General features: G+C 44.6%; 1 protein-coding gene across 1 annotated transcript in view; it reads right to left on the bottom strand.

Moving 5' to 3' along the window:
- Window positions 1-24,892, bottom strand: part of LOC126195521 (meprin A subunit beta-like) — a 79,593-nt gene that overhangs the window by 16,955 nt on the left and 37,746 nt on the right. The window contains exons 4-6 of the mRNA XM_049934148.1: window positions 14,966-15,077; window positions 14,774-14,881; window positions 10,867-10,987 (exon numbers count right to left, since the gene is read on the bottom strand). Coding sequence (XP_049790105.1) covers window positions 10,867-10,987; window positions 14,774-14,881; window positions 14,966-15,077 — 341 coding nt within the window. The remainder of the gene's footprint in view (window positions 1-10,866; window positions 10,988-14,773; window positions 14,882-14,965; window positions 15,078-24,892) is intronic.

Genomic DNA, 24,892 nt, shown 5'->3' with positions numbered 1-24,892 from the left:
ACAATGTGGCATGGACTCGACTAATGTCTGAAGTAGTGCTGGAGGGAATTGACACCATGCATCCCACAGTGCTGTCCATAAGTCCGTAAGAGTACGAGGGGCTGGAGAACTCTTCTGAACAGCACGTGGCAAGGCATCCCAGATATGCTCAACAATGTTCATGTCTAGTGAGTTTGGTGGCCAGTGGAAGTGTTTAAACTCAGAGAAGTGTTCCTGGAGCCACTCTGTAGCAATTAGGGATGTGTGGGGTGTTGCATTGTCCAGCTGGAATTGCCGAAGTCCATTGGAATGCACAATGGACATGATCGAATGCAGGTGATTAGACGATGCTTACGTACATGTCATCTGTTCGAGTCGTATCTAGACATATCAGGAGTCCCATATCACTCCTACTGTACACACCACACACCATTACAGAGCCTCTACCAGTTTTAACAGTCCCCTGCTGTCATGCAGGGTTCATGGATTTATGAGATTGTCTCCATACCCGTACATGTCAATGTGCTCAATACAATTTGAAATGAGACTTGTCCAACCAGACAACATGTTTCCAGTTATCAACAGTCCAATGTCAGTGCTGATGAGCTCAGGTAAGGCATAAAGCTTTGTGTCATGCAGTCATCAAGGGTACACGAATGGGCCTTCGGCTCCAAAATCCTGTATCAGTGATGTTTAGTGAATGGTTCACACGCTGACTCTTGTTGATGGCCTAGTATTGAAATCTTCAGATCTCTGTGGAAGGGTTGCACTTCTGTCAACATTGAATGATTCTCTTCAATCGTCATTGGTCCTGTTATTGGACGTTTTTTTTTTTTCCCCAGCCACAGCAATGTCAGAGATTTAATGTTTTGCTGGATTTCTGATATTCCCGGTACACTCGTGAAATGATCACGTGGGAAATTCCCCACTGCATCTCTACCTTGGAGATGCTGTGTCCCAACACTAATGTGTTGACTGTAACACCACGTTCAATCTCACTTAAATTTTGATGAGCTGCCTTTGTAGCAGCAGTAACTGACGTAACAACTGCACCAGGCACTTGTTGTCTTATATAGGCATTGCCGACCACAGATCAGTATTCTGAGTATTCTGTCTGTTTACATATCTCTGTATTTGAATACGCATGCCTATACCAGTTTCTTTGGCACTTCAGTGTACATATTTTTAAGATGTTCTATCAGAAATAATTTTGATTTTTTATTGCCTAGATTTTTTCCTCAGATTTTTTTTAAGGTGTCCTATAATGAATTTGGGCATCATCTAGTTTGTTTTACATGTTCAAAGATGTCATTAAGGGCAATTGTCAAATAGATATCTTTGAATAGTAACTCTTTGCATTTTCTTTCTGTATAGGATGATTTGTAGCTCTTCTTCAGACAGGGAATCATCTATCGTTAAGGCCAAAATTGCAGAGACATTAGAGGATTGTAAGCTGACTATTTTGAAATCAGGAAACAATCGTTGAAAATGAATGCTGAAATGGTAAGAGCTCTTGAATGAACAATACGTGAAGGACACAAGTTTGTAAATTCCTTATGTGTCATGATAAACAGTTGTGTCCCACATTGTCAGTGATGCTGATAACCAACAAAGCAGTACATGATCTCTGTGATGCATCCATACTAGAGTTAACCATTGTTTACAGTGCTAACTGGTTGTTGAAGAGGGAGCTTTACTTGTTACGGGAACTTGCAGACATGTATTTAATTCATAGAGCAGCAAAACTTAATACTTGGGTAGCCACATTAATATACAAAGAAAAGTTTTGTGACAGGTGTTATCCAAATTGGAAGGAAAAAATATCTCTGTGGATAGAAAATAATGGGAAACTGGGTCAGCCAAGCCAGGAAGAGAGAGCTGGTCAAGGTTCTTGACAAAGAAACCTTCACACACTAACATTTTAGTAGATGTTATTGGATCAATTGAAGGTAGGTTCATCAATAAGTACACATCAAATTGTCTGTGAATTGCATAGTTCAAAGAATACAATGTGAAGAAAGCTGATGGAACAGCAATACATCCCAATCATAAACAACATGTGCAAATAGTGACGCCTAATGCAACTGCAGCCCAGTCTAATTTTTGTCAGCTTCACCAAAGAACACTCTTGAATGAGTAATTTATTGAAAACATATTTGTGTATATAAAGTACTACCAAAATGTCAATCTGATAATATATTAATGCTTTGAATAACTGAACATCACCCACTGGGATTTTTGTGACCTCTCAAAGGCTTTTGACTGTGTAAATCACGTAATTCTTGTAGGTAAGTTTAAGTACTGTGATATGAGTAGGACAGTGCAAAAATGGTTTAATTCATATTTTAAATGGCAAAGTGCAGAAGGTTGAAATAAACAGTTCACACAATGCATAAAAATCAGCAGATTCCTCAAACTAGTGAGGTATCAAGAATAGGGTCCCACAGGGTTGTCTTGGTCTTAATGACTTGCCACTCTGTATTCATGAAGAAGCAAAGGTAGTCCTTTTTGATGATGATATAAATATAGTAAAAAACAAGAATTACTGTGCTTCTCTGCAAATGGACTGTCATTAAATTTTGATAAAACATAGTATATACAGTTCTGTACAGTAAATGGCATAATGCCATTCATAAATATAGACTTTGAACAGAAGTCTGCAGCTAAGGCAGAATATTCAAAATTTTTGGGTGTTGCATTGATGAGAGATTGAATTGGAAGAAACACATTGGTGATATACTGAAACATCTGAGTTCAGCTACTTATGCTATTATGGTTACTGAAAATCCTGGCAATAAACATATCAGTAAATTAACTTATTGTGCCTATTTTCATTCACTGCCTTTGTTTGGCATCATATTTTGGGGTAATTCACCATCAAGGAAAAAAATTTGTTTTGCAAAAGAGTGTAACCAGCATAATAACTGGAGGCCACTATATATATTTATGAAGCCTGTTACTAATATCCGATCCCAATTCAAAAGCAATAGCAATGTGCATAGCTACAACACTAGAAGAAACACTAGTCTTCACTACTATGGGTTAAATCTAACTCTGGCACAGAAAAAGGCAAAGAGGTGAATCATGCTAACACAAAAGTCTTTGGTCACTTACCAAATAGCATCAAAAGTCTGACAGATAGCCAATCAGAATTAAAAAAAAAACTTAAATAAATTCTGAATGACAACTCCTTTTGCTCAATAGATGAATTATTAGACATAGTAATTTTAGAATTATTAAAAACACTGAATTATGTCACGTCAAGGAACCTTTTGTTAAACTGACACATTCCACATCATTAGGAAGTGTTGTTTCATGATCTATGGAACAAGTATTGATCTAATGTAACCTTATCTGTTGTGTGATGTCCTTAGGTTAGTTAGGTTTAAGTAGTTCTAAGTTCTAGGGGACTGATGACCATAGATGTTAAGTCCCATAGTGCTCAGAGCCATTTTTTTTAATCTTATCTGTATAGGCTTGGCCCTAAAGGTTTGGGACATATCACTCCTTTTTGTGCCACACGAATGAATTGGTAAGATTATTTCTCAACTGAATAATGAAATGGTTTCTGTGGTGTCACCGCCCGACACCACACTTGCTGGGTGGTAGCCTTTAAATCGGCCGCGGTCCATTAGTATACGCCGGACCCGCGTGTCGCCACTGTCAGTAATTGCAGACCAAGCGCCACCACACGGCAGGTCTAGAGAGACGTCCTGGCACTCGCCCAGTTGTACAGCCGACTTTGGATTACTGACAAATACGCTCTCATTTGCCGAGACGATAGTTAGCATAGCCTTCAGCTACATTTGCTACGACCTAGCAAGGCGCCGTATGATAATTGATATTGAGATTCTATTAATGTATCATCAAGAGCGATGTCCTACAAATGTGGATTAAAGTTAAGTATTGCAGAAGCTACGTACTTTTCTTTATAGCATTCATTACGTATCCTGTTTCAGACCTCACGCCAGCCTGCGTGAGTTTAAGCGCGTGCCTTTCGGCTTCCTCTCATTCTGCCTAGGCTGTCTTGTCTAGACACAACATATTTGGCGATGAGTCTCAAAAGAGGATTTCGCGTTCGTATTGCCCTAATTTACTTGTGTCATGGCTTCGCTGCAATCTCCAGATGTACTGTCCGAATTTTATCGCTTGCAGAATCAGCAGTCACAGGCGTTATTGGATGCTCTTGGACAGCTCGTCCAGGGTCAACGTGCAATGCAAAATGATGCGGCAGCCGCCGCTCCACCGCTACCGCAGCCACAACATGCAGTTGCACCACATTTTCGTCCGTTTGATGCGGCGATGGAAAGCTGGACGGAGTGGTCACGCCAGTTTGGATTCCATCTCGCTGCCTACAGAATTCAAGGTAACGAGCGGCAGCCTCACTTATTGGCGTGTGTAGGGGTGCAGACGTACCGTGTGATAGTGAAATTATTTCCCCGACGCGACATAGCAACTCTGTCCTACGACGAAATTTTGTCTGCATTAGATGCATATTTCGAAGAATCTGTCAATGTAGTTGCCAAAAGGTATACGTTCTTTCGTACCAAACGTACGGCCGGTCAGACTAATAGGGAGTGGGTTCCAACTTTGCAAGGCCTTACTAGGGACTGTGCTTTTGAGTGTGAATGTGGACTCCCTTATTCAGATACTATGGTACGTGATGCAATTGCACAGAACGTTTCTGATGTTCGTATACGGGAGCAAATTTTGAAACTAGTCAATCCCTCCCTTCAACAAGTGATAGACATATTGGACAGGCAAGACACACTTGACTTTGCTCAGGAATCATTTGAAACTTCGCCAGCTGTGTGTCACATTAACCGGCCCGCCGGGCGCGCTGCACGGAACGGTAAACAGCCCTCGCGCCCGTCCGCGCAGCCACGTGTGCCACGTGAGCACGCAAATGCAGTGAAATCATGCCCGCGGTGTGCTACTAGACATTCGCGTGAAAATTGCCCGTCATGCCAAGCTATTTGCTTCTCCTGTAATAAAAAAGGACATGTTCAGAGTGTTTGCCAGAAAAAGCTCAGATCGGACACTAACAACCATTCCAGACCCTTTGCTTCACGCCAGAATCGGAATCGAACCAAGGAATACTCAGGCTCGTGAACCTTCGCCCATGGACATTCATGTAGTTCATTCCACTCCGCCCTGTGCCACTCGCTCTAAAGGTGACTGTGTGCGTCCCACAAAAAATGTGCGTCGACGTCGCCGGAAATCACGTCAATTAGCAAGTGATTCTGTAACAGTGTCTGTTCAAATTGCACGAGACAGTCGCTCTTGTCGTCAGCAGGACAATAAACTTTTTGTAGACTTGGACATTCATGGCAATGTGATCCCATTCCAGCTCGATACCGGAGCTGCTGTTTCATTGATCAATAAAGACACGTACAAACAACTGGGCACACCTCCGTTGTGTGCCGCAAATGTTACGTTAAATAGTTATTCAGGTCAGAATATCCCTGTGTTAGGACAGTGCAGCCTTCTTGCAACATACAAGGGACAAACAAAACTTGTGTCATTTTACGTCCTTCGTTCTTCTTCTGCAGTGAACTTGTTTGGTTTAGATTTATTTCAGTTGTTTAACTTGTCTATAGTAAATCAGGTCCTATCAGTGAACCAGACTGTGCCTTCAGCCAGTGTTTCTAGTCTCTGTGACAAATTTGCAGACATTTTTGCACTGGGCCTTGGTTGCGCTAAGAACTATAAAGCACATTTGGAACTGAAAGTAAACGCGCAACCGAAATTTCTCAGAGCGCGCAATGTTCCCCACGCATTGCGTGATGAGGTCGCAAGAACCTTACACGATTTGGAATCACAAGGTGTGATTGAACGTGTGCAGGCTTCTCTCTGGGCATCACCCTTAGTAATTTTGCCAAAACCTTCTGGAAAATTGAGACTTTATGTGGACTTCAAGGCAACAGTGAATCCACAACTAATGATTGCAACTTATCCTTTACCCCGCTCGGAAGATCTTGTTGACCAACTGTGCCCGGGTAAATATTTTTCGAAGTTGGACCTAGCAGATGCGTACTTGCAAATGCCAGTGGACGACGAATCCCAGCGCGTTTTAGTGGTTAACACGCATCTTGGTTTGTACCGATTCAAAAGACTGCCATTCGGGTGTGCCTCCGCCCCTGCATTGTTTCAGCAATATCTGCAAACTGTTTGTGCGTCGGTCCCTACGGCAGCAAACTATCTGGACGATATTGTGATCTCTGGAAAGACAGAAGAAGAACATTTAGCCAATCTCAGAACGTTATTTCAGGTCTTGCGACAAAATGGTCTTCGCTTGCGGAAGGACAAATGTGTATTTTTTGCTCGTGATTTACCATATCTGGGACATGTAATCAATGGCCAAGGCATACATCCTAGTCCAGAGCACCTCCGTGCCATACAAGACTTGCCTTCGCCGAAGAATTTGAAGCAACTACAGAGTGTGCTGGGTAAAATTAATTATTACAACCGATATATTCCCCATGCCTCTTCCATTTCAGCTCCGCTTCATCGCTTACACCGTAAAGGTGTTCCGTTCGTCTGGACGACGGAATGCGAACGCGCCTTTCGCCAGTTGAAATCGGCGTTGCTTTCAAATACTTGCCTTACGCCATTCGATCCCCAGAAACCCCTTTTGTTGATGGTAAATGCATAGGATTTCGGGATCGGTGCTGTGCTTGCGCACAAAGATGGATCGCATGATCGCCCTATTGCCTTTGCGTCCAAATTGCTCTCGTCTGCGCAAAGAAATTATTCACAGATAGAGAAAGAAGCATTGGCTCTCGTATTTGGTGTTACTAAGTTCCATGATTTCTTGTAAGGTCGTCACTTTACCATCATCACAGACCACAAACCTTTGACATCGCTTTTTCATCCGAACAAGCCTGTACCTCCACGTACAGCGCAGAAATTCATTCGCTGGTCTATTTTCCTCTCGCAGTACCGCTACGATATCTTGTATCGGCCCACTGCTAAGCACGGAAACGCCGATGCGTTGTCCCGTTTGCCTGTTGCTGAGGATAGAGCATTCGATTCTTCCGAACTTGCTTGCATGTTCATTGATGCGGAAACCGATGACGTGGTCGAATCGTTTCCGATTGATTTTCGTCGTGTAGCTACAGCCACAGCTACTGACCCTGTCCTTGCTACCGTTTTGCGTTTTGTTGCTACGCAATGGCCCTTGTCATAGTCACGGATCGAGGATCCGCTGGTTCGCCGATTTTTTGCTCGCAAGGAGAGACTTTTTGTACGACATAGTGTTTTGCTGTTGCGTTCTGATAATGATCAGTCCTGGGTCGTGGTCCCACGTTCGTTACAGTCCTCTGTCTTACGGTTTCTCCACCAAGGACATTGGGGTATAGTGCGAACGAAACAACTTGCTCGTCAGCACTGTACTTGGTTTGGAATCGATGCTGCGATTACGAAAATGTGCTCTTCTTGCATGGCGTGTGCCGAACAACAATCCGCACCGCCACGGCAATTCTTTGCATGGCCAAAAGCCGCTTCCCCTTGGCAACGCTTACACATAGATTTTGCTGGTCCATTCTGGAATGCTCGATGGTTGGTTGTGGTCGATTCTTTCAGTAATTTTCCTTTTGTTGTCCGGATGTCTTCCACGACTTCATCTGCCACCATCCAAGCGTTATCCGCTATCTTTTGCATTGAAGGTCTTCCACAGACTATTGTTTCCGACAATGGCCCACAATTCATGTCCGCAGAATTTCAGTCATTCTGCAAGGCCCATGGTATTCAACATCTGACATCCGCGCCGTTTTCGCCTCAGTCAAACGGTGCCGCTGAACGATTGGTCCGGACTTTCAAGTCACAGATGTTGAAGTTGAAAGAGTCGCATTCTCGGGAGGACGCTTTATTGCTCTTCTTGTCCTCGTATCGCTCTCAGCCCCGAGATGGTCGCTCGCCGGCTGAGTTGCTCCACAGTCGTCCTCATCGGACCTTGATGTCTTTGCTGCATCCGCCGCATCAGGTTCCTGTGCAGCGGCAGACTCCTGCTTTTGCTCCAGGCGACGTTGTATTCTATCGCAACTATCGCGGTTCACGGCGTTGGCTCGCAGGGCGCATTCTTCGCTGCCTCGGCCGCGTGATGTATTTGGTTTTGGGGGCCTCTGGTGAGGTGCGTCGGCATCTCAATCAGCTGTGCCTCTGTCGTCGCACGGGTTCTGCCGCTCCCCGTCTGCTTTCAGCGACGGTGCCGTCCGGTCAGCGCACTGGGGACCCATCTACTGGCTCGCCTCATCCCCAGGTGTTACCGACGATGCCTTCCATTTTGCCCCATGGCGACGCGCCGCCGCCGCCGCCGCCGGTCCTCCCGCCGCCGGGCGCCTCCCTGGGTCACGCGCCGCCGATCGCTTCCCGTGACCAGCTATCCTCCGACATGGACCTCTTGCCCGCTCCGGACCAGATGTCGTCTTCGCCCGTCGGGTCCCCCGACGCGATGGAGGTCGAATCTTCGGCCCATCCTGTCTCTTTACGGGTGCATACACCGCATGTTGGCGTGCACCCTGGACTAGGTTTTCAGGCGTTTCCTTGCTCCCCTCGGACCGAATGGCCGGGTGCGGGTGGCACAGCCTCGCCTGTTGTTAGGCTCCCCACCTCGTCGCATTCGTCAACATGGGGTCCTCCCCACGGCGGGCGGAAGCCTTGTAACACCACCGTTCGCCGATTTGCGGGGGAGGAATGTGGTGTCACCGCCAGACACCACACTTGCTAGGCGGTAGCCTTTAAATCGGCCGCGGTCCATTAGTATACGCCGGACCCGCGTGTCGCCACTGTCAGTAATTGCAGACCGAGCGCCACCACACGGCAGGTCTAGAGAGACGTCCTGGCACTCGCCCAGTTGTACAGCCGACTTTGGATTACTGACAAATACGCTCTCATTTGCCGAGACGATAGTTAGCATAGCCTTCAGCTACATTTGCTACGACCTAGCAAGGCGCCGTATGATAATTGATATTGAGATTCTATTAATGTATCATCAAGAGCGATGTCCTACAAATGTGGATTAAAGTTAAGTATTGCAGAAGCTACGTACTTTTCTTTATAGCATTCATTATGTATCCTGTTTCAGACCTCACGCCAGCCTGCGTGAGTTTAAGCGCGTGCCTTTCGGCTTCCTCTCATTGTGTCTAGGCTGTCTTGTCTAGACACAACAGTTTCTGGTTAGTAATTTACCAGCTCTTTGTAGGTATTGTTCACCCATAGCTTTTATTTGTTTGCTATCTGCTATACTCCTGCTATGATTTGCAAAAGACAGCAAGAGGAGAGGAAAAGTGTTACAGCTGCCTGCCAATGGGGCTTGTTCAAAGTACACAACATACACATGCAAGATAAAACATCAGATAACTTCTTCAAAATGAAAGGTTTTTATCTCTACTGGAAGGATATCAATCACATTTCATGTAGTACTACACTCCTGGAAATGGAAAAAAGAACACATTGACACCGGTGTGTCAGACCCACCATACTTGCTCCGGACACTGCGAGAGGGCTGTACAAGCAATGATCACACGCACGGCACAGCGGACACACCAGGAACCGCGGTGTTGGCCGTCGAATGGCGCTAGCTGCGCAGCATTTGTGCACCGCCGCCGTCAGTGTCAGCTAGTTTGCCGTGGCATACGGAGCTCCATCGCAGTCTTTAACACTGGTAGCATGCCGCGACAGCGTGGACGTGAACCGTATGTGCAGTTGACGGACTTTGAGCGAGGGCGTATAGTGGGCATGCGGGAGGCCGGGTGGACGTACCGCCGAATTGCTCAACACGTGGGGCGTGAGGTCTCCACAGTACATCGATGTTGTCGCCAGTGGTCGGCGGAAGGTGCACGTGCCCGTCGACCTGGGACCGGACCGCAGCGAGGCACGGATGCACGCCAAGACCATAGGATCCTACGCAGTGCCGTAGGGGACCGCACCGCCACTTCCCAGCAAATTAGGGACACTGTTGCTCCTGGGGTATCGGCGAGGACCATTCGCAACCGTCTCCATGAAGCTGGGCTACGGTCCCGCACACCGTTAGGCCGTCTTCCGCTCACGCCCCAACATCGTGCAGCCCGCCTCCAGTGGTGTCGCGACAGGCGTGAATGGAGGGACGAATGGAGACGTGTCGTCTTCAGCGATGAGAGTCGCTTCTGCCTTGGTGCCAATGATGGTCGAATGCGTGTTTGGCGCCGTGCAGGTGAGCGCCACAATCAGGACTGCATACGACCGAGGCACACAGGGCCAACACCCGGCATCATGGTGTGGGGAGCGATCTCCTACACTGGCCGTACACCACTGGTGATCGTCGAAGGGACACTGAATAGAGCACGGTACATCCAAACCGTCATCGAACCCATCGTTCTACCATTCCTAGACCGGCAAGGGAATTTGCTGTTCCAACAGGACAATGCACGTCCGCATGTATCCCGTGCCACCCAACGTGCTCTAGAAGGTGTAAGTCAACTACCCTGGCCAGCAAGATCTCCGGATCTGTCCCCCATTGAGCATGTTTGGGACTGGATGAAGCGTCGTCTCATGCGGTCTGCACGTCCAGCACGAACGCTGGTCCAACTGAGGCGCCAGGTGGAAATGGCATGGCAAGCCGTTCCACAGGACTACATCCAGCATCTCTATGATCGTGTCCATGGGAGAATAGCAGCCTGCATTGCTGCGAAAGGTGGATATACACTGTACTAGTGCCGACATTGTGCATGCTCTGTTGCCTGTGTCTATGTGCCTGTGGTTCTGTCAGTGTGATCATGTGATGTATCTGACCCCAGGAATGTGTCAATAAAGTTTCCCCTTCCTGGGACAATGAATTCACGGTGTTCTTATTTCAATTTCCAGGAGTGTATTTTGCTCTCTGTCATATCATCTGCAGCCTTGACTCACCATTGCAGCGGTATAGCTTGTGGATCCTTCGTAAGTCACTGTCACTGAGGCGACTCTTTTTCCATATTGGTCCGATGACAGTTCCAGCCACTTTTGGTGCAATTGTTGGTGAAACATTGTCCTATGAAGAGGGACAAAGAAGAAAATTTATCAGGGTGATTCAGTATATAAATTTCCTTATGTTGCTGTATTTCTATTTGGCATGAGTACTCCTAGTGTTTCGTAAATTGATTAATATATTGCAACAAGGTTTTCACTTAACAATAGTACACAAAGCACTGAGTATTTTGCTACATGGTAAAACTTATAATTGTTTTATCTACTGATTTATTTAAGCAGTTGTGACATTCTTAAATGTGACGATGTTCTTTGTTTCACAGTGTCTGGTAACTCTTGGAGTACAGCTTGTGGTAATATATCGCTAGAAAACGTTTTGTATGAAACACTTAAATTATTTTCTAAATGTGATGGCCATATCACCAAAACTATTCTCATCTGCCCTAGAGGAAGTTTTCATATTCTTATATTGGCAACTGGAAGAAGGAATATGTGTTAAAGGCAACTGATTAAACCACATGATACTAATAGTGCAAAATGGAAATACGTTACTGAGCAATTTTGAAAATAGTTCTGGGCAAAATATGCAATAAACACACTGAAAAGAAAATGATACAAATCAACAATTAAGTCATATATCAGTTTATGAGGTTTTGTATTTAGAACAATTTGAGACTATTGGATGACTAGAAAAAAAGAAGAGTTAAAATAACCTGGAGTGCTTCTGCTAAACTAAACAGTGTTTTTAAACTGAACTTTCTATGACTCTCAAAAGGAAGTTCACAATCTGTGTCTGTTACCTGTTTTGACTTTTTGCACGAGACATGGACTTAAACCATTCAGGAACAAGATGGATGTGTATGGTTGAAGATCATAATGAATGGGTGAGTCTTAAGGTAATCTTTATACTGCAGTAGGTGTCAAATGGATTATTGTTGTAATTATCAGGTGGTTGTAATTAAACTGACAGTGTTCTGAGTGCTGCACTGGGAGATGCTGAAATATCGTAGGTATGTTCATTAATCAGTGCGCCTGATTATGCTGAAAAATCATGTTTCCACTTTCTTTTTCCAGGTGAAAATATGACACACTGAGCAGTCAGGATATGATGCGGGTGCAGGAAAAGGGGAGGAATTATCAAAAACATGATAACTGTGGTTCTCGTATATCTTTCTTAGGATTTGGTCGCACATTACAACATGTGTTCAATATGGTCTTGTACTCAGCAATATGCTGCATCCGTAACATGACATGGTCGACAGACACTCAAAGCATATCCAGTGTAATCAGACCAATATGTTATCATATGCTATTCTTCTGATCAGGAAGAGTATACATCCCTGTCAGACATGATCTTTCAGACATCTATGCAACCTGAAGTCACTTGTGTTTAGGTTGGGAGACCTGGAAGGCTACACGTCAAACTGCATGTAGATGTTGCTGTCAGTACCAAAGGTTTCTCGAAGCAAATATTTCACTTGGCAAGTGACATGTGGAGTCACCCCTTCTTTCATGAAAATGATAGTGTGGACACGGTTGCATTCTTGCAAAGCTGGAATCACGTGTTGCACAAGGAGTTTCTAATAATATGCAGATGTCTCTGTACACCTAACAGACCCGCGAGGTGTCATCTCCTTGAAGAGAAGTGGACTGAGAGTGAAGGAGCTAGTGAAACCATACCACACAGTCAGATAAGCTGAGTACAGTGGATGTTCCTGCACGACATGCAGTGAAATAGGACTCCATTTGTGACATTTCTGTGCATTCACAGCAGAGTAAAATGTGCCCTGTCCATCCAAAGAACATACAATGTTTCAGCGCCCTGTGATTTATATACAGCCCACACTGCAGCACTCAGAACTCCATCAGGCCAAACACTTTATATTATTGTTATGGCCAAGGCTGCTGGTACTGTGCTGTGTTTGACTCCACTACCATAACGGAGCTTTGTTGCAGCCTTGGCCATTTCTCCTATCACAATTTATTGGCTTATCTTGAAGAATGTTTTATGGTAAATCATTATTCAAGAGCTGCCACCTACTATTAAACAAAGCACATTGTTTCATTAAAGAAAAAAAACCTAATGGATAAAATAGATATACCTCTTAACTTATTCTAAATACTTGACCTTTTGCATAGTATCAATCGTACAATAACTTGTTAAGCTCTCGTTTATTAAATATATCTGAATTATCCATTTAACTTGGAAACTGTGTGTGCTTAGATAAGGGCACCTTGTATACTTTTCAGCCTAAAAACGACGTTCACAGTTATGCAAATATATCCGCACCTTTTGTTCGGAATTTCTGGGTTCAGAACGTTTAAAACACAACATTGCCGCCTGGTAATAGGCTACCGATCTACCGCCACTGCAAAGAGGTGGGCTCCCCTTCGCGTTTTAGACGTAGAGTTGTGATGCGAAACCAGAATAGTGAGTGTTCGGCAACACGTTCCAGTATTTAACGTTCCGCGGCTGTGGTTTACAGTCGCATAAAATTGTTCTTCAGCAGATATGAAAACATTAAACTTCAAATGATCACACATATACGTGTCAGACATTTTTGAAAGTTTTCACATGAGCTGGAGCAAAAGTTTCGCTGTACTCCACTGATAATGACATGTCCGAAGTCGCAACAGGAGATCTTATGAATAAATAGTTTCTTTAGTCCAAGGCGATCATAACACCTTTTAAAAGAGTCTTGAAAAAAGATTCCAGCAGTTGCCCCGCCGTTTGCCCATTAGCGCCGAATCAGACCCCGTGCTGCGTCATGATACGGGTTGTTAAATCCAAGTGCACCCGCCACGATGGAGTACTCACTAATGTAGCGAGCACAGCGTTTTCATGTTTGCTTCTAGTTCCCGCTAATCTGCGATTGCACTCCCATATTGCGACACTATCCTTATAAGCATTAAAACGACCACTCGTCTTTCACTGGCCTCATCTTACCCATTTACTTTCGAAACAACTTTCATGTACAGGAAATGCATGTATTACTAACACGTCTGCTTGAGTTTTAGTGTATCCTGAATTTGTGAATTGCTGTAATCATTATTGTAAAAGAATTTATGAACATATACCAGAAGCACTAATCCTTTCGACCTGTCAGTGAGTTCAGATTTAATTTATTGTTGACTTTCTCAACTGGTCTTCAGCCAGCCTACTCTTCGAAATGCCATTTGGCCCAGACTGTAAATTGGTCTCGGTAAAGGAGCACAACCATTCTGTTATACATGGGACGGTAGTTTTAGGCGACATCCCTTGATTTTATCCTTAAAGCTGTAACTGTTGAGCGATGGTATATACATCTGTTCCACGTCCTGTTTCTTATTCGTCATCGTATAGCTTAACACACAGAATGCTGCCTTATGAGACTAGATCACTGAATCACTGCTTAGGATCAACTACCAATGCGGGATTGGTACGCAGGTGTTTCCCAAAATTATCTAGGCGAATGCAGGGCTAGTTTTGCATCGTCGTTTCAGAAAACACAAACAGATCAAGTATATACGATCCACAAACATGGCATACTCGTCTTTCTTCTGATAGGATAACTTGCGTTAGTGACAAAAGGAAAGGTATTCGATGACAGAATTAAAGTTATAATAATTTTAAAAATCGTGGACTGGCTACTTCCCATCATTAGTGAAACCTTCCTCAGATGGGATAAACACAGAAGGAGAAGAAAATGAAGAAGCAGAAGAGGAAGAAAAAGATAAGAAGAAGATATAAGACCAGTTCTGTGGATTTGTTTGTTTTCCTAGCGAAGTACTGTATCGATATAAACCTGACATCTAAGATTATTGGTAACTGTGTTTTATATTGTTGTATGTTATAGCTAGGGCAACTTACCTTTGAAAATGCATATTCTCCATACATCATGATGGACTTGTAGTCAAACTGCTCTCCCAGTGTGTCGACTGACTCATTAGCGTGCTTGGCGAAAGCAGCACCAAACCCCTGGAAGTGGCAATATGAGTCAGATACAGAAAAAATACAAGAAAAATACAGTGATTTAGAATCAGTTATACAGATGTCACTTACAGGAAGAATATTGTGCCAGAAAATGTCTATCCAGTCATCCCGGTCAGGGCGGTTCATCTCGTGCCAGAAGCCGACAGCGTGGCCCAGTTCGTGGATGACAATTCCTAGGTACCTGTAACAGAGCATTCCAGACCATCACAAGCCAAAACAATATAACTTTTTTTCTGTGACACAGTCTATCAGTGCCATTTGGTCTACTACATCAGAAACAGGTGCCGTGAACATGAAATAATGCATTCTGTTTTCGTTATAATGAAACTTTTTGATGGATTAAAACTGTGTGTTGGAAAGGGACTCTAAGCATGATCATTGACTTTCACGGACACCTTTCTTACTAATCTTATGTCGAAAACATGCAGAGAAGAGTAAATTCGACGCTCTGTAGCGTTGTTGGCTGTGGTTTCCGAACATGGTCTTATGTCGATATGTTCCTTTAACCACCCTCAACAACCCCTCGATGTTTGTCGCAACATTTCTAGGACACCCTGTATATCTAATCACAAAAGCTAAACCAGTTTAAATGCGGACCTTGAAGACACGACAAACGAAGGCATCCCCATCACTTAGATCCATCTGTTCACACTGCTTACTGGTAACCAATCGTGATGATATAAATCAGGAGTACTGCAGTAAATTTTCAGTACTTGTGTGCCGCTGTGGCAACATTGGCATGAGTCAACAGCAACTGGGATTAACTGGTAAGTATCAAGCGTCACAAGGTTCTTGCTTCGAGCAATGGAAGCCGGTTCTTTATTGAGAGTCCTTGCAGCGACTGAATACACGGAGGGATGAGAATTGTGTTCACCCGTACACTCGGGAAAGGGTCTGGAACTCACTATCATTCGACGACCATACGCAGGGGACCACGCGCTGGTCCAAGGTTTCTCCTCCAGTGGCGCTTGTCCGCCGCTCATTGACGCCCGTCAACTGCCATGCCAATTTGTCTCTGACCTTCAAGAATGCTCGCACGAAACCCAGTAGCTTTACGAAAGGAATTTATTCGGACGACATGACCGGCCCATTTAAAGCATGCTCTTCTTATTAGGCTCTTTACGTAATTTCTGTTGTTTGTATTTATGTCGCACTTACCTTTTTCCATAGCTATGTCATGCAGTGGGCCAAAAACTTCCGTTCAAAAGTGAATGGACGGTTGTAGTTTTGTTTCAGAGTGTTCCATGTTTCGCACACCCATACAACATTATGAGTTTGATTAGTGTCTCATATACACTGACGGAAAAAGCCGCAACGCCAAAAAGGACTTGTGCGACATAAACGAGATTGGTAGGCGTGCTTCTATGTCTGAAAGATGACGTCTGCTAAAATTTCGCGCCAGATGCATAACAGTGGCGCTAGTAGCGCCGCTATGAGGATGCCAATCAAGTTTGCTTCAAATACACGCTGTAGAGACCGTGAAAGTTAGTTACCTCTGAGAATCGACGCAATGAGTTGGTGTTAATCAAGAATTCCTTTAAGCCGACAAAGACGCCATTATCAACACCTCATTGAGTTTGAACGAGGTAGTGTAATAGGTCTACGAGAAGGCGGATGCTCCTTTGGTGATACTGCAGAAAGACTTGGCAGGAATGTAGCCACTGTACATGACCGCTGGCTGTGGTGGTCACCATAAAGTACCATCGCAAGAAGACTGGGCTTCAGACGGCCATGTGGCACTACCAAGAGGGGAGACCATCGTGTTCGGCGCATCGTACAGCACCTGCTGCAGCAATTTGAGCAGCAGTTGGCACTACAGAGTCACAATGAACTGTTACAAATCGGTTACTTCAAGAACAGACAGACGCCCAGTAGTGTGCTTTCCACTGATGCCAAACGGACGTCATTTGCGACATCAGTGTGTCAAGCGAGAGCTCATTGGAGGGCAGGGTGAAGGTCTGTCGTATTTTCTGATGAAACCTGGGTCTGCCTCGGTGCCGGTGATGACCGTGTCGTGTTTAACAGGAGGCCATATGTGCGCCTGCAACCAGCCTGTCTGTTCAGAAGCGAACCACCACTGTGCGTCCGAATCGAGTCAGATTTGTAGCACTCAGACGACCTCATTAATTTATACAGTAATAAACAGTCCTTTGAGATGAGGCCGTCTCCTCATGAATTTTCCTCATCTCATTTCATACATGCCTTACACCTCATCTCCTAATTTAAAAAAGGTGTTAACTAACAAAAATCAGCCTCTTCCATTTCTACGAAAAAAAATATCGCACCGATTACTTACGGCAGCTGCCAAAATAGAACTGTTCGTTACACTTATTTGGAAGTTTGAATAATATCACTGAGAAAAATCTCATTTGGTAATAATCACCCCGATAAACAAACTCTTCTGCTGTTTCGTGGGTATTCGTATAATCCATAACTCGACAGGTCAGGTTCTGACCTCTTACTAGTTACTTACCTACGAAGGCCAATTTTGAGGTCAGCACGATAGGTGTTGTGACAGAGCGCTCAGTTATAGAAGTAATTTACAATACAATCTCTAGCGGCCTGGTTTCACAACAGGGTGCTGGTAATGGGCAGTCCTGTTTTGAAGCCCACTGCATATTTATGGGAAGCCCTGCAACGCAGACTTCGTCCGACCCTAAACACCCACGTCAACACGAAGACTACTGGCACAGCTGTTGGCCTTATGGGCTGCCGTCTGACACTCAATCGCAAGGTTGCCCATGATGGACTGGATTCTCTCAGTGTAGGACGCTAAACTTTAGCTCGTACCACCGTTATGTCTGGATACTTTTGATCACGTGATTAAGTCGGTCGGTCTTTTTATGATTGTACTGTCTAATGTGCGAAAATCTCTGCTTCCGGTAGTCCGGTAGAACTACCCGAGCGCGACTCACAACCCGTCATCACACCTTTACTGCGGCCAGTACGTCGTCTCCTATCTTCCAAACTTCACATTAAGTTCTCCTGTGTAACTTGCAAGACTAGCACTCCTGGAAGAAAGAATATTGCGATGACGTGGTTTAGCGACAGGCTGGGGATGTCCCGAGTGCGAGTCCCAGTCTGGCACACAGTTTAGTCTGCCAGGGAGTTTCACATCAGTGCATGTGAAAATTTAAATCTGGAAACATTCCCCCGGCTGTGGCTAAGCCATGTCTCTGCATTACCATTTCTTTCAGGGGTGCTAGTCTTGTAAGTTACGCGGGAGAACTTTTGTAAAGTTTGTAAGGTAGGAGACGAGGCATGGGCGGAAGTAAAGTTGTGAGAAGGGGTCGTGACTCGTGCTTGGGTAGCTCAGTCACACTGGTCCGGGAAAGGCGAAGGTCCCGAGTTCGAGTCTAGGTCTGGCACACAGTTTTACTCTACCAGGAAGTTTCATCTCTTTATTCCTGTTTCGTGCTAATCTTTCCATCTCTGTAGTATTACGACACCCAACGTCCTCTAAAAAGAGTTTGAGTATTCCTATCTTTGATTCTATCTACTATATCCCCTTCCCCCATTTGCTGCTTACAGTATAAGTTTACTATTTCTGTAAGTTGTTTTGCTTTCTGTCAATAGATCCTCTTTGTCTTTGTGGAGGATCTCCATTTTGTGCCCATGCCAAAGATTGTATGTTGACACGCGTAGTTTTATTTTCTGCATAAAAATGCTGTTTGAAACGCGGCTGAAAGGTTCTACTTGCTAACTCAATATATTGGTTTTGGTAGTCGCTACACAAGATTCAAAGATACAAGAGTTTAGGTACTTATTTTTTTCCGCATGAGGTATTATGTCTAACTTCTGTGCTGAAATGTTTCCTGATTTGAAGGAAACTTTTAATTTAATTTTACGCAAGGATCTTCCAGTTTTGTCAGATTTTAGGTCGTGATGTGTCATGTTGTTTCTTATTTAATTTAGGTTCTTTCTCCCTTCATTTCAATGTGTTGAATGTACGTGTGACTATAGAGTTGTCGTACCCATTTGTTATGGCAGTGTTCTTCAGAGTATCAGCTTTTTTCTAGCCTTGTCTTGTGATAGTGGTAGAGAGAAATTATAGAAAATAGACGGTTGAATGCAATGAACAATCTTACTTAACTCAAAAATTGTGTGGAGAATTGACCAAGACAGCACGAGAATTGTTGGATATTTGTGGAAAAGAGAACAATTAAACTTTATAAATTTGGAAGACACGGCAGAAAAAGTTAACGAGTACTACCAGTAAGGTTGTAGACAAAGTTTGAAGCAAGTGAGGTGCAGATTGGCGGTGATAAAAAGAAAAAAACTCTCTGCAACAGAAAAGTTCCGCAGGTGTCAAATGTTGACAGATAACACTGAAAAAATTCTGAAATTAAAAACATCATCTTATGGAGTGATAATCGAATCTCGGGAAAACTAGAGACGATAAAAGTGGAAACATCTGAATATAGGGATGCAGATTTTTTTTGAAATTATCAAGTGGACAATATTTAAGAGAAACTAGAGAGAAGAGATGAATACACTTAACAGATTCAGAAGGATGTAGGTTGCAGTAAGTACTGGGAGATGAAGAAACTTGCACAGGATAGAGTAGCATGGAGAGCTGCATCAAACCAGTCTCAGGACTGAAGACCACAACAACAACAACAACAACAACAACAACAGAGGGAATAAACTAAAAAAGGTGTTTTTGGAAAGTCTTTACCACAAAAGAAAGAAGTTAATGAAGAACGAATTAAGATGTCTAGGAAAAATTGAGCTACAGGGGATAGGCAAAATAACGTGAACAATGGTAGGAATGGGATGGTCGTGTTTGACGGTCAACAACGCAGGTAAGGCACGTGTCGCACTGGACTGTGCGTGTTCAGTATCGACTAGGCATCATTGCAGGTTGTTTACGAGTAGTACACACTTCGTATTTGCATTCAGAGGCCGAGGTCGGCATGCTATGAAAAAGGTAACAGAGATCCAAAGAGGGCAGATTGTGGGGGCCCGATTAGTTGGAGCGTCAGTAACCAAAACAGCCAACTTACTGAATGTTTCAAGAGTAACTGTTTCTACAGTCATAACAGTCTACACAAAACATGGAAAGACATCAACGTGTAAACGTAATAGTGGGCGCAAATCAAAACTAAATGACAGAGATCATCGCACGCTAATACGAATTGTGTCAAAACAACACAAAACTACGGCGGCTAAAGTGACTGCAGAGCTCAATAGCCATCTCCGAGACCCTGTATCTATCGACACTGCCCGCCAAGAACTCCATAAACCAAATATTCATGGACGAGATGCAATACCGAAACCATTAGTGACGACAACCAACCAAAGAAGCGTAAAACATGGTGTCAGGAGCGTAAATCCTGGACGGCTGATCAGTGGGAACACGTCATATGGTCCGACGAGTCAATGTTTTCGTTATTTCCAACATCGGGCCGGGTTTATGTCTGGAGAATGCCAAAAGAAGCCTACAATCCTGATTGCTTGATTCAGACGTTTAAGCATGGAGGTGGAAGTGTGATGATGTGGGCAGCCATATCATGGTATTCTGTTGGTCCTATCATTACTCTCAAAGGCAGTGTTACAGCCAACGATTATGTGAACATTTTAGGTGATCAGGTGCACACCATAATTCAAATACTGTTCTCCAACAACGATGCCATATTTCAGGACGATAATGCATCCACATACAGTGGCAGGACAGTACAATCGTGGTATGAGGAGAAGCAACTGAACTGCAGCGTCTCCCTTGGCCAGTACAGTCCCCGGAATTGAACATTTTCGAGCACTTTTGGGTGGTATTGGAGCGCAGACTCCGGAGCAGATTTCCGTCTTCCTCGTCACTACAGGAGTTTGAAGAGGTTCTGATTGATGAGTGGCATAACATTCCACTGGAGAGTATACAATCATTATAAGCCAATATTCCAAGAAGAATCCCAGCCGTATTACGGCCCCTTATTAATAAACCATTGTCAAGTAAGTACAGGTGTTCACATAAGTTTGCCTATCCCCTGTATGTTGGACGGGTCAGCAGGAGAAAAAAGTATAACGGCATACACAGATTAAAACAACTGAAACATGCTATTAAGGATGAAGGATGTATTGACTTGAAGATTTACCTGTGTAAAGCTCGTGGACAAATTTTGTTTGATAACGAGAGAATGTTGTTGTAATTACCTACGGCCTTGTCCTCCACTTTAGATGACGACTGAGCGAACACAGGTGTTTTAAGATGTTTTCTGACATCAGGACACCTCGCTAAGATGTTAGGACGAAGGTATTGACGTGTGTAGGACTAGGTATCTCTTTCCCATATTGTACAAGCTAACTGTTCCGTGCTTGAATTACACATCTTTCGATAAATCTATCTGGCATCTGGATTCTCCGGGACTACGTTTATTTGGTTGTTTCACCTTAAATCTCATCATATTAAACGATTGAAAATGATAACTGTGATTGATCACCGACCGTCTAGTCGAACGATAGCGGATCTTTTCGAGTATTTGCTGAAATTACAATCGTTTAAATTATATTAAGTCAGTGGCCAGTAATTTCACCAAGATCTGATCATCTTCAAATATCACTGCATTTGTAACAACGTGTGTGTGTGTGTGAATTTTGCAGACACAAAGATTCCTGTGAGTGTTTTCTCTGTTTTCACATATTGACAGGAAATTTTCTGTAAGTTCCTCTCTCCCTTGTTCGTCATGTTGTTGCGTCGGTTTTTATAGCGGTGATGTAGAGCGCCCGAAAGCAAAAGTTTCAGTTAACCGATCTATAACGAGCACAGATTATCACAAGACAGAATTAGGTGCAGTGCGGCACCAAATAACTTGAATGACTGATGTTAAGGCAAAACTGTTGTTCTATCTTCTGAAGACTCATCCACTGGGCCCCAAAGAACGTCTCATTGCTCGTCTGAAACAACCCTAGTAGTTCCAGCGTTAAGTTCTGCTGATGTGTTGGCGGATGTGGCTTATTGTTTATTTTGGAGCTTTATTGGTAGTAGTTGCTGATAAGTACCTTGAAGTTTGTGCGATTGACCACTGTGGCATTCATCGCGGACTGTGACGTCTACAACGCAGTATTCCCAGTAGACGCTTAGCATCGTGACTGGGTAATTTCGAAACCCGGACAGTGTTTGAAACAGAGATAAGTGCCATTTAAGAGCCACTATCATGCTGCATTCCAACAATACCCTTCTGCCGTCTCTATTGCACTGTGATATAATTCTATTGAATGCTTCGCTCCTTTCGTGCGCCAGAGACCTATTGCGCTACTCGATCTGTTACTAATCCACAACGTCAGGTGGTGGACCCTCTTTTCTTGACAGCTTAAATTTTTGCGTAATAGTGATGAAACAGTGAAAGCAGCTGAGGATCAGGGCCGGATAGAAATCCTTGGATATCACAGAAGATACTGAACTTAATTGATGAAAGGGGAAAATACACTCCTGGAAACTGAAATAAGAACACCGTGAATTCATTGTCCCAGGAAGAGGAAACTTTATTGACACATTCCTGGGGTCAGATACATCACATGATCACACTGACAGAACCACAGGCACATAGACACAGGCAACAGAGCATGCACAATGTCGGCACTAGTACAGTGTATATCCACCTTTCGCAGCAATGCAGGCTGCTATTCTCCCATGGAGACGATCGTAGAGATGCTGGATGTAGTCCTGTGGAACGGCTTGCCATGCCATTTCCACCTGGCGCCTCAGTTGGACCAGCGTTCGTGCTGGACGTGCAGATCCCGTAAGACGACGCTTCATCCAGTCCCAAACATGCTCAATGGGGGACAGATCCGGAGATCTTGCTGGCCAGGGTAGTTGACTTACACCTTCTAGAGCACGTTGGGTGGCACGGGATACATGCGGACGTGCATTGTCCTGTCGGAACAGCGAAGTTCCCTTGCCGGTCTAGGAATGGTAGAACGATGGGTTCGATGACGGTTTGGATGTACCGTGCACTATTCAGTGTCCCCTCGACGATCACCAGTGGTGTACGGCCAGTGTAGGAGATCGCTCCCCACACCATGATGCCGGGTGTTGGCCCTGTGTGCCTCGGTCGTATGCAGTCCTGATTGTGGCGCTCACCTGCACGGCGCCAAACACGCATACGACCATCATTGGCACCAAGGCAGAAGCGACTCTCATCGCTGAAGACGACACGTCTCCATTCGTCCCTCCATTCACGCCTGTCGCGACACCACTGGAGGCGGGCTGCACGATATTGGGGCGTGAGCGGAAGACGGCCTAACGGTGTGCGGGACCGTAGCCCAGCTTCATGGAGACGGTTGCGAATGGTCCTCGCCGATACCCCAGGAGCAACAGTGTCCCTAATTTGCTGGGAAGTGGCGGTGCGGTCCCCTACGGCACTGCGTAGGATCCTACGGTCTTGGCGTGCATCCGTGCGTCGCTGCGGTCCGGTCCCAGGTCGACGGGCACGTGCACCTTCCGCCGACCACTGGCGACAACATCGATGTACTGTGGAGACCTCACGCCCCACGTGTTGAGCAATTCGGCGGTACGTCCACCCGGCCTCCCGCATGCCCACTATACGCCCTCGCTCAAAGTCCGTCAACTGCACATACGGTTCACGTCCACGCTGTCGCGGCATGCTACCAGTGTTAGACTGCGATGGAGCTCCGTATGCCACGGCAAACTGGCTGACACTGACGGCGGCGGTGCACAAATGCTGCGCAGCTAGCGCCATTCGACGGCCAACACCGCGGTTCCTGGTGTGTCCGCTGTGCCGTGCGTGTGATCATTGCTTGTACAGCCCTCTCACAGTGTCCGGAGCAAGTATGGTGGGTCTGACACACCGGTGTCAATGTGTTCTTTTTTCCATTTCCAGGAGTGTATAAAAATGCAGCTAACGAAGCAGGCTAAAGGGAATACAAACGTCTAAAAATGATATTGAGGGGAAGTGCAAAATGGCTAAGCAGGAATGTTTAGAGCACAGAAGTGAGGATATAGAAGCATACATCACTAGGGGAAAGATAGATAACGCCTACAGGAAAATTAAAGAATCGTTTGGAGAAAAAAAAATGGTTCAAATGGCTCTGAGCACTATGGGACTTAACTTCTATGATCATCAGTCCCCTAGAACTTCGAACTACTTAAACCTAACTAACCTAAGCACACCACACACATCCATGCCCGAGGCAGGATTCGAACCTGCGACCGTAGCAGTCACGCGGTTCTGGACTGAAGCGCCTAGAACCGCACGGCCACCGCGGCCGGCTTTTGGAGAAAAGAAAAGCAGCCATGTGACTATCAAGAGCTCAGATGGAAAACCAGTACTAAGTGAAGAAATGAAAGCTGAAAGTTGAAAGGAGTATGAAGAAGGGCTATACAAGAGAAATGTGCCTGAAGGCAATATTATAGAACGTAGAGGAAGATTGGATAGGAGAAATGATACTGCGAGAAGAATTTGATAGAGTATTGAAAGACCTAAGTCGAAATAAGATCCCCGGAGTAGACATTTCATCAGAACTACTGATGCCTTGGGAGAGCCAGTCATAACAAAAATATTCCACCTGGTATGCAAGACGTATGAGACAATCAGAATTCAAGAAGGTTGTAATAATTCCATTTCCAAAGAAAGCAAGTGCTGACAGGTGTGAATATTACCCAACTGTCAGTTTAATAAGTCATGGTTGCAAAATATTAACACGAATCATTTACATACGTATGGAAAACTGACAGAAGTCGAGCTCAGGGAAGATCAGTTCGGGTTACGGAGAAATGAAGGAACACGTGAGGCAATACTGACCCTACGACTTGGTGCATGTTTGAAGACAGGTTAAGGAAAGGCAAATATACGTTAACGATTTTATAGATTTGGTGAAGGTTTTTGAAAATGTCGACTAGAATACATTCTTCGAAATTCTGAAGATAGCAGCGGTGAAATACAGAGAGCGAAGAGTTATGTACAACTTGTACAGAAACCAGACGGTAGTTATAAGAATTGAGGAGCATGAAAGGCAAGCAGTGGTTGGGAAGAGAGTGAG

Source organism: Schistocerca nitens, chromosome 7 (genome assembly GCF_023898315.1).
Source record: "Schistocerca nitens isolate TAMUIC-IGC-003100 chromosome 7, iqSchNite1.1, whole genome shotgun sequence".
Taxonomy (NCBI): Eukaryota; Metazoa; Arthropoda; class Insecta; order Orthoptera; family Acrididae; genus Schistocerca; species Schistocerca nitens.
Note: the sequence above shows the minus strand (reverse complement) of the source record. Positions and strands in the feature narration are given on the sequence as shown.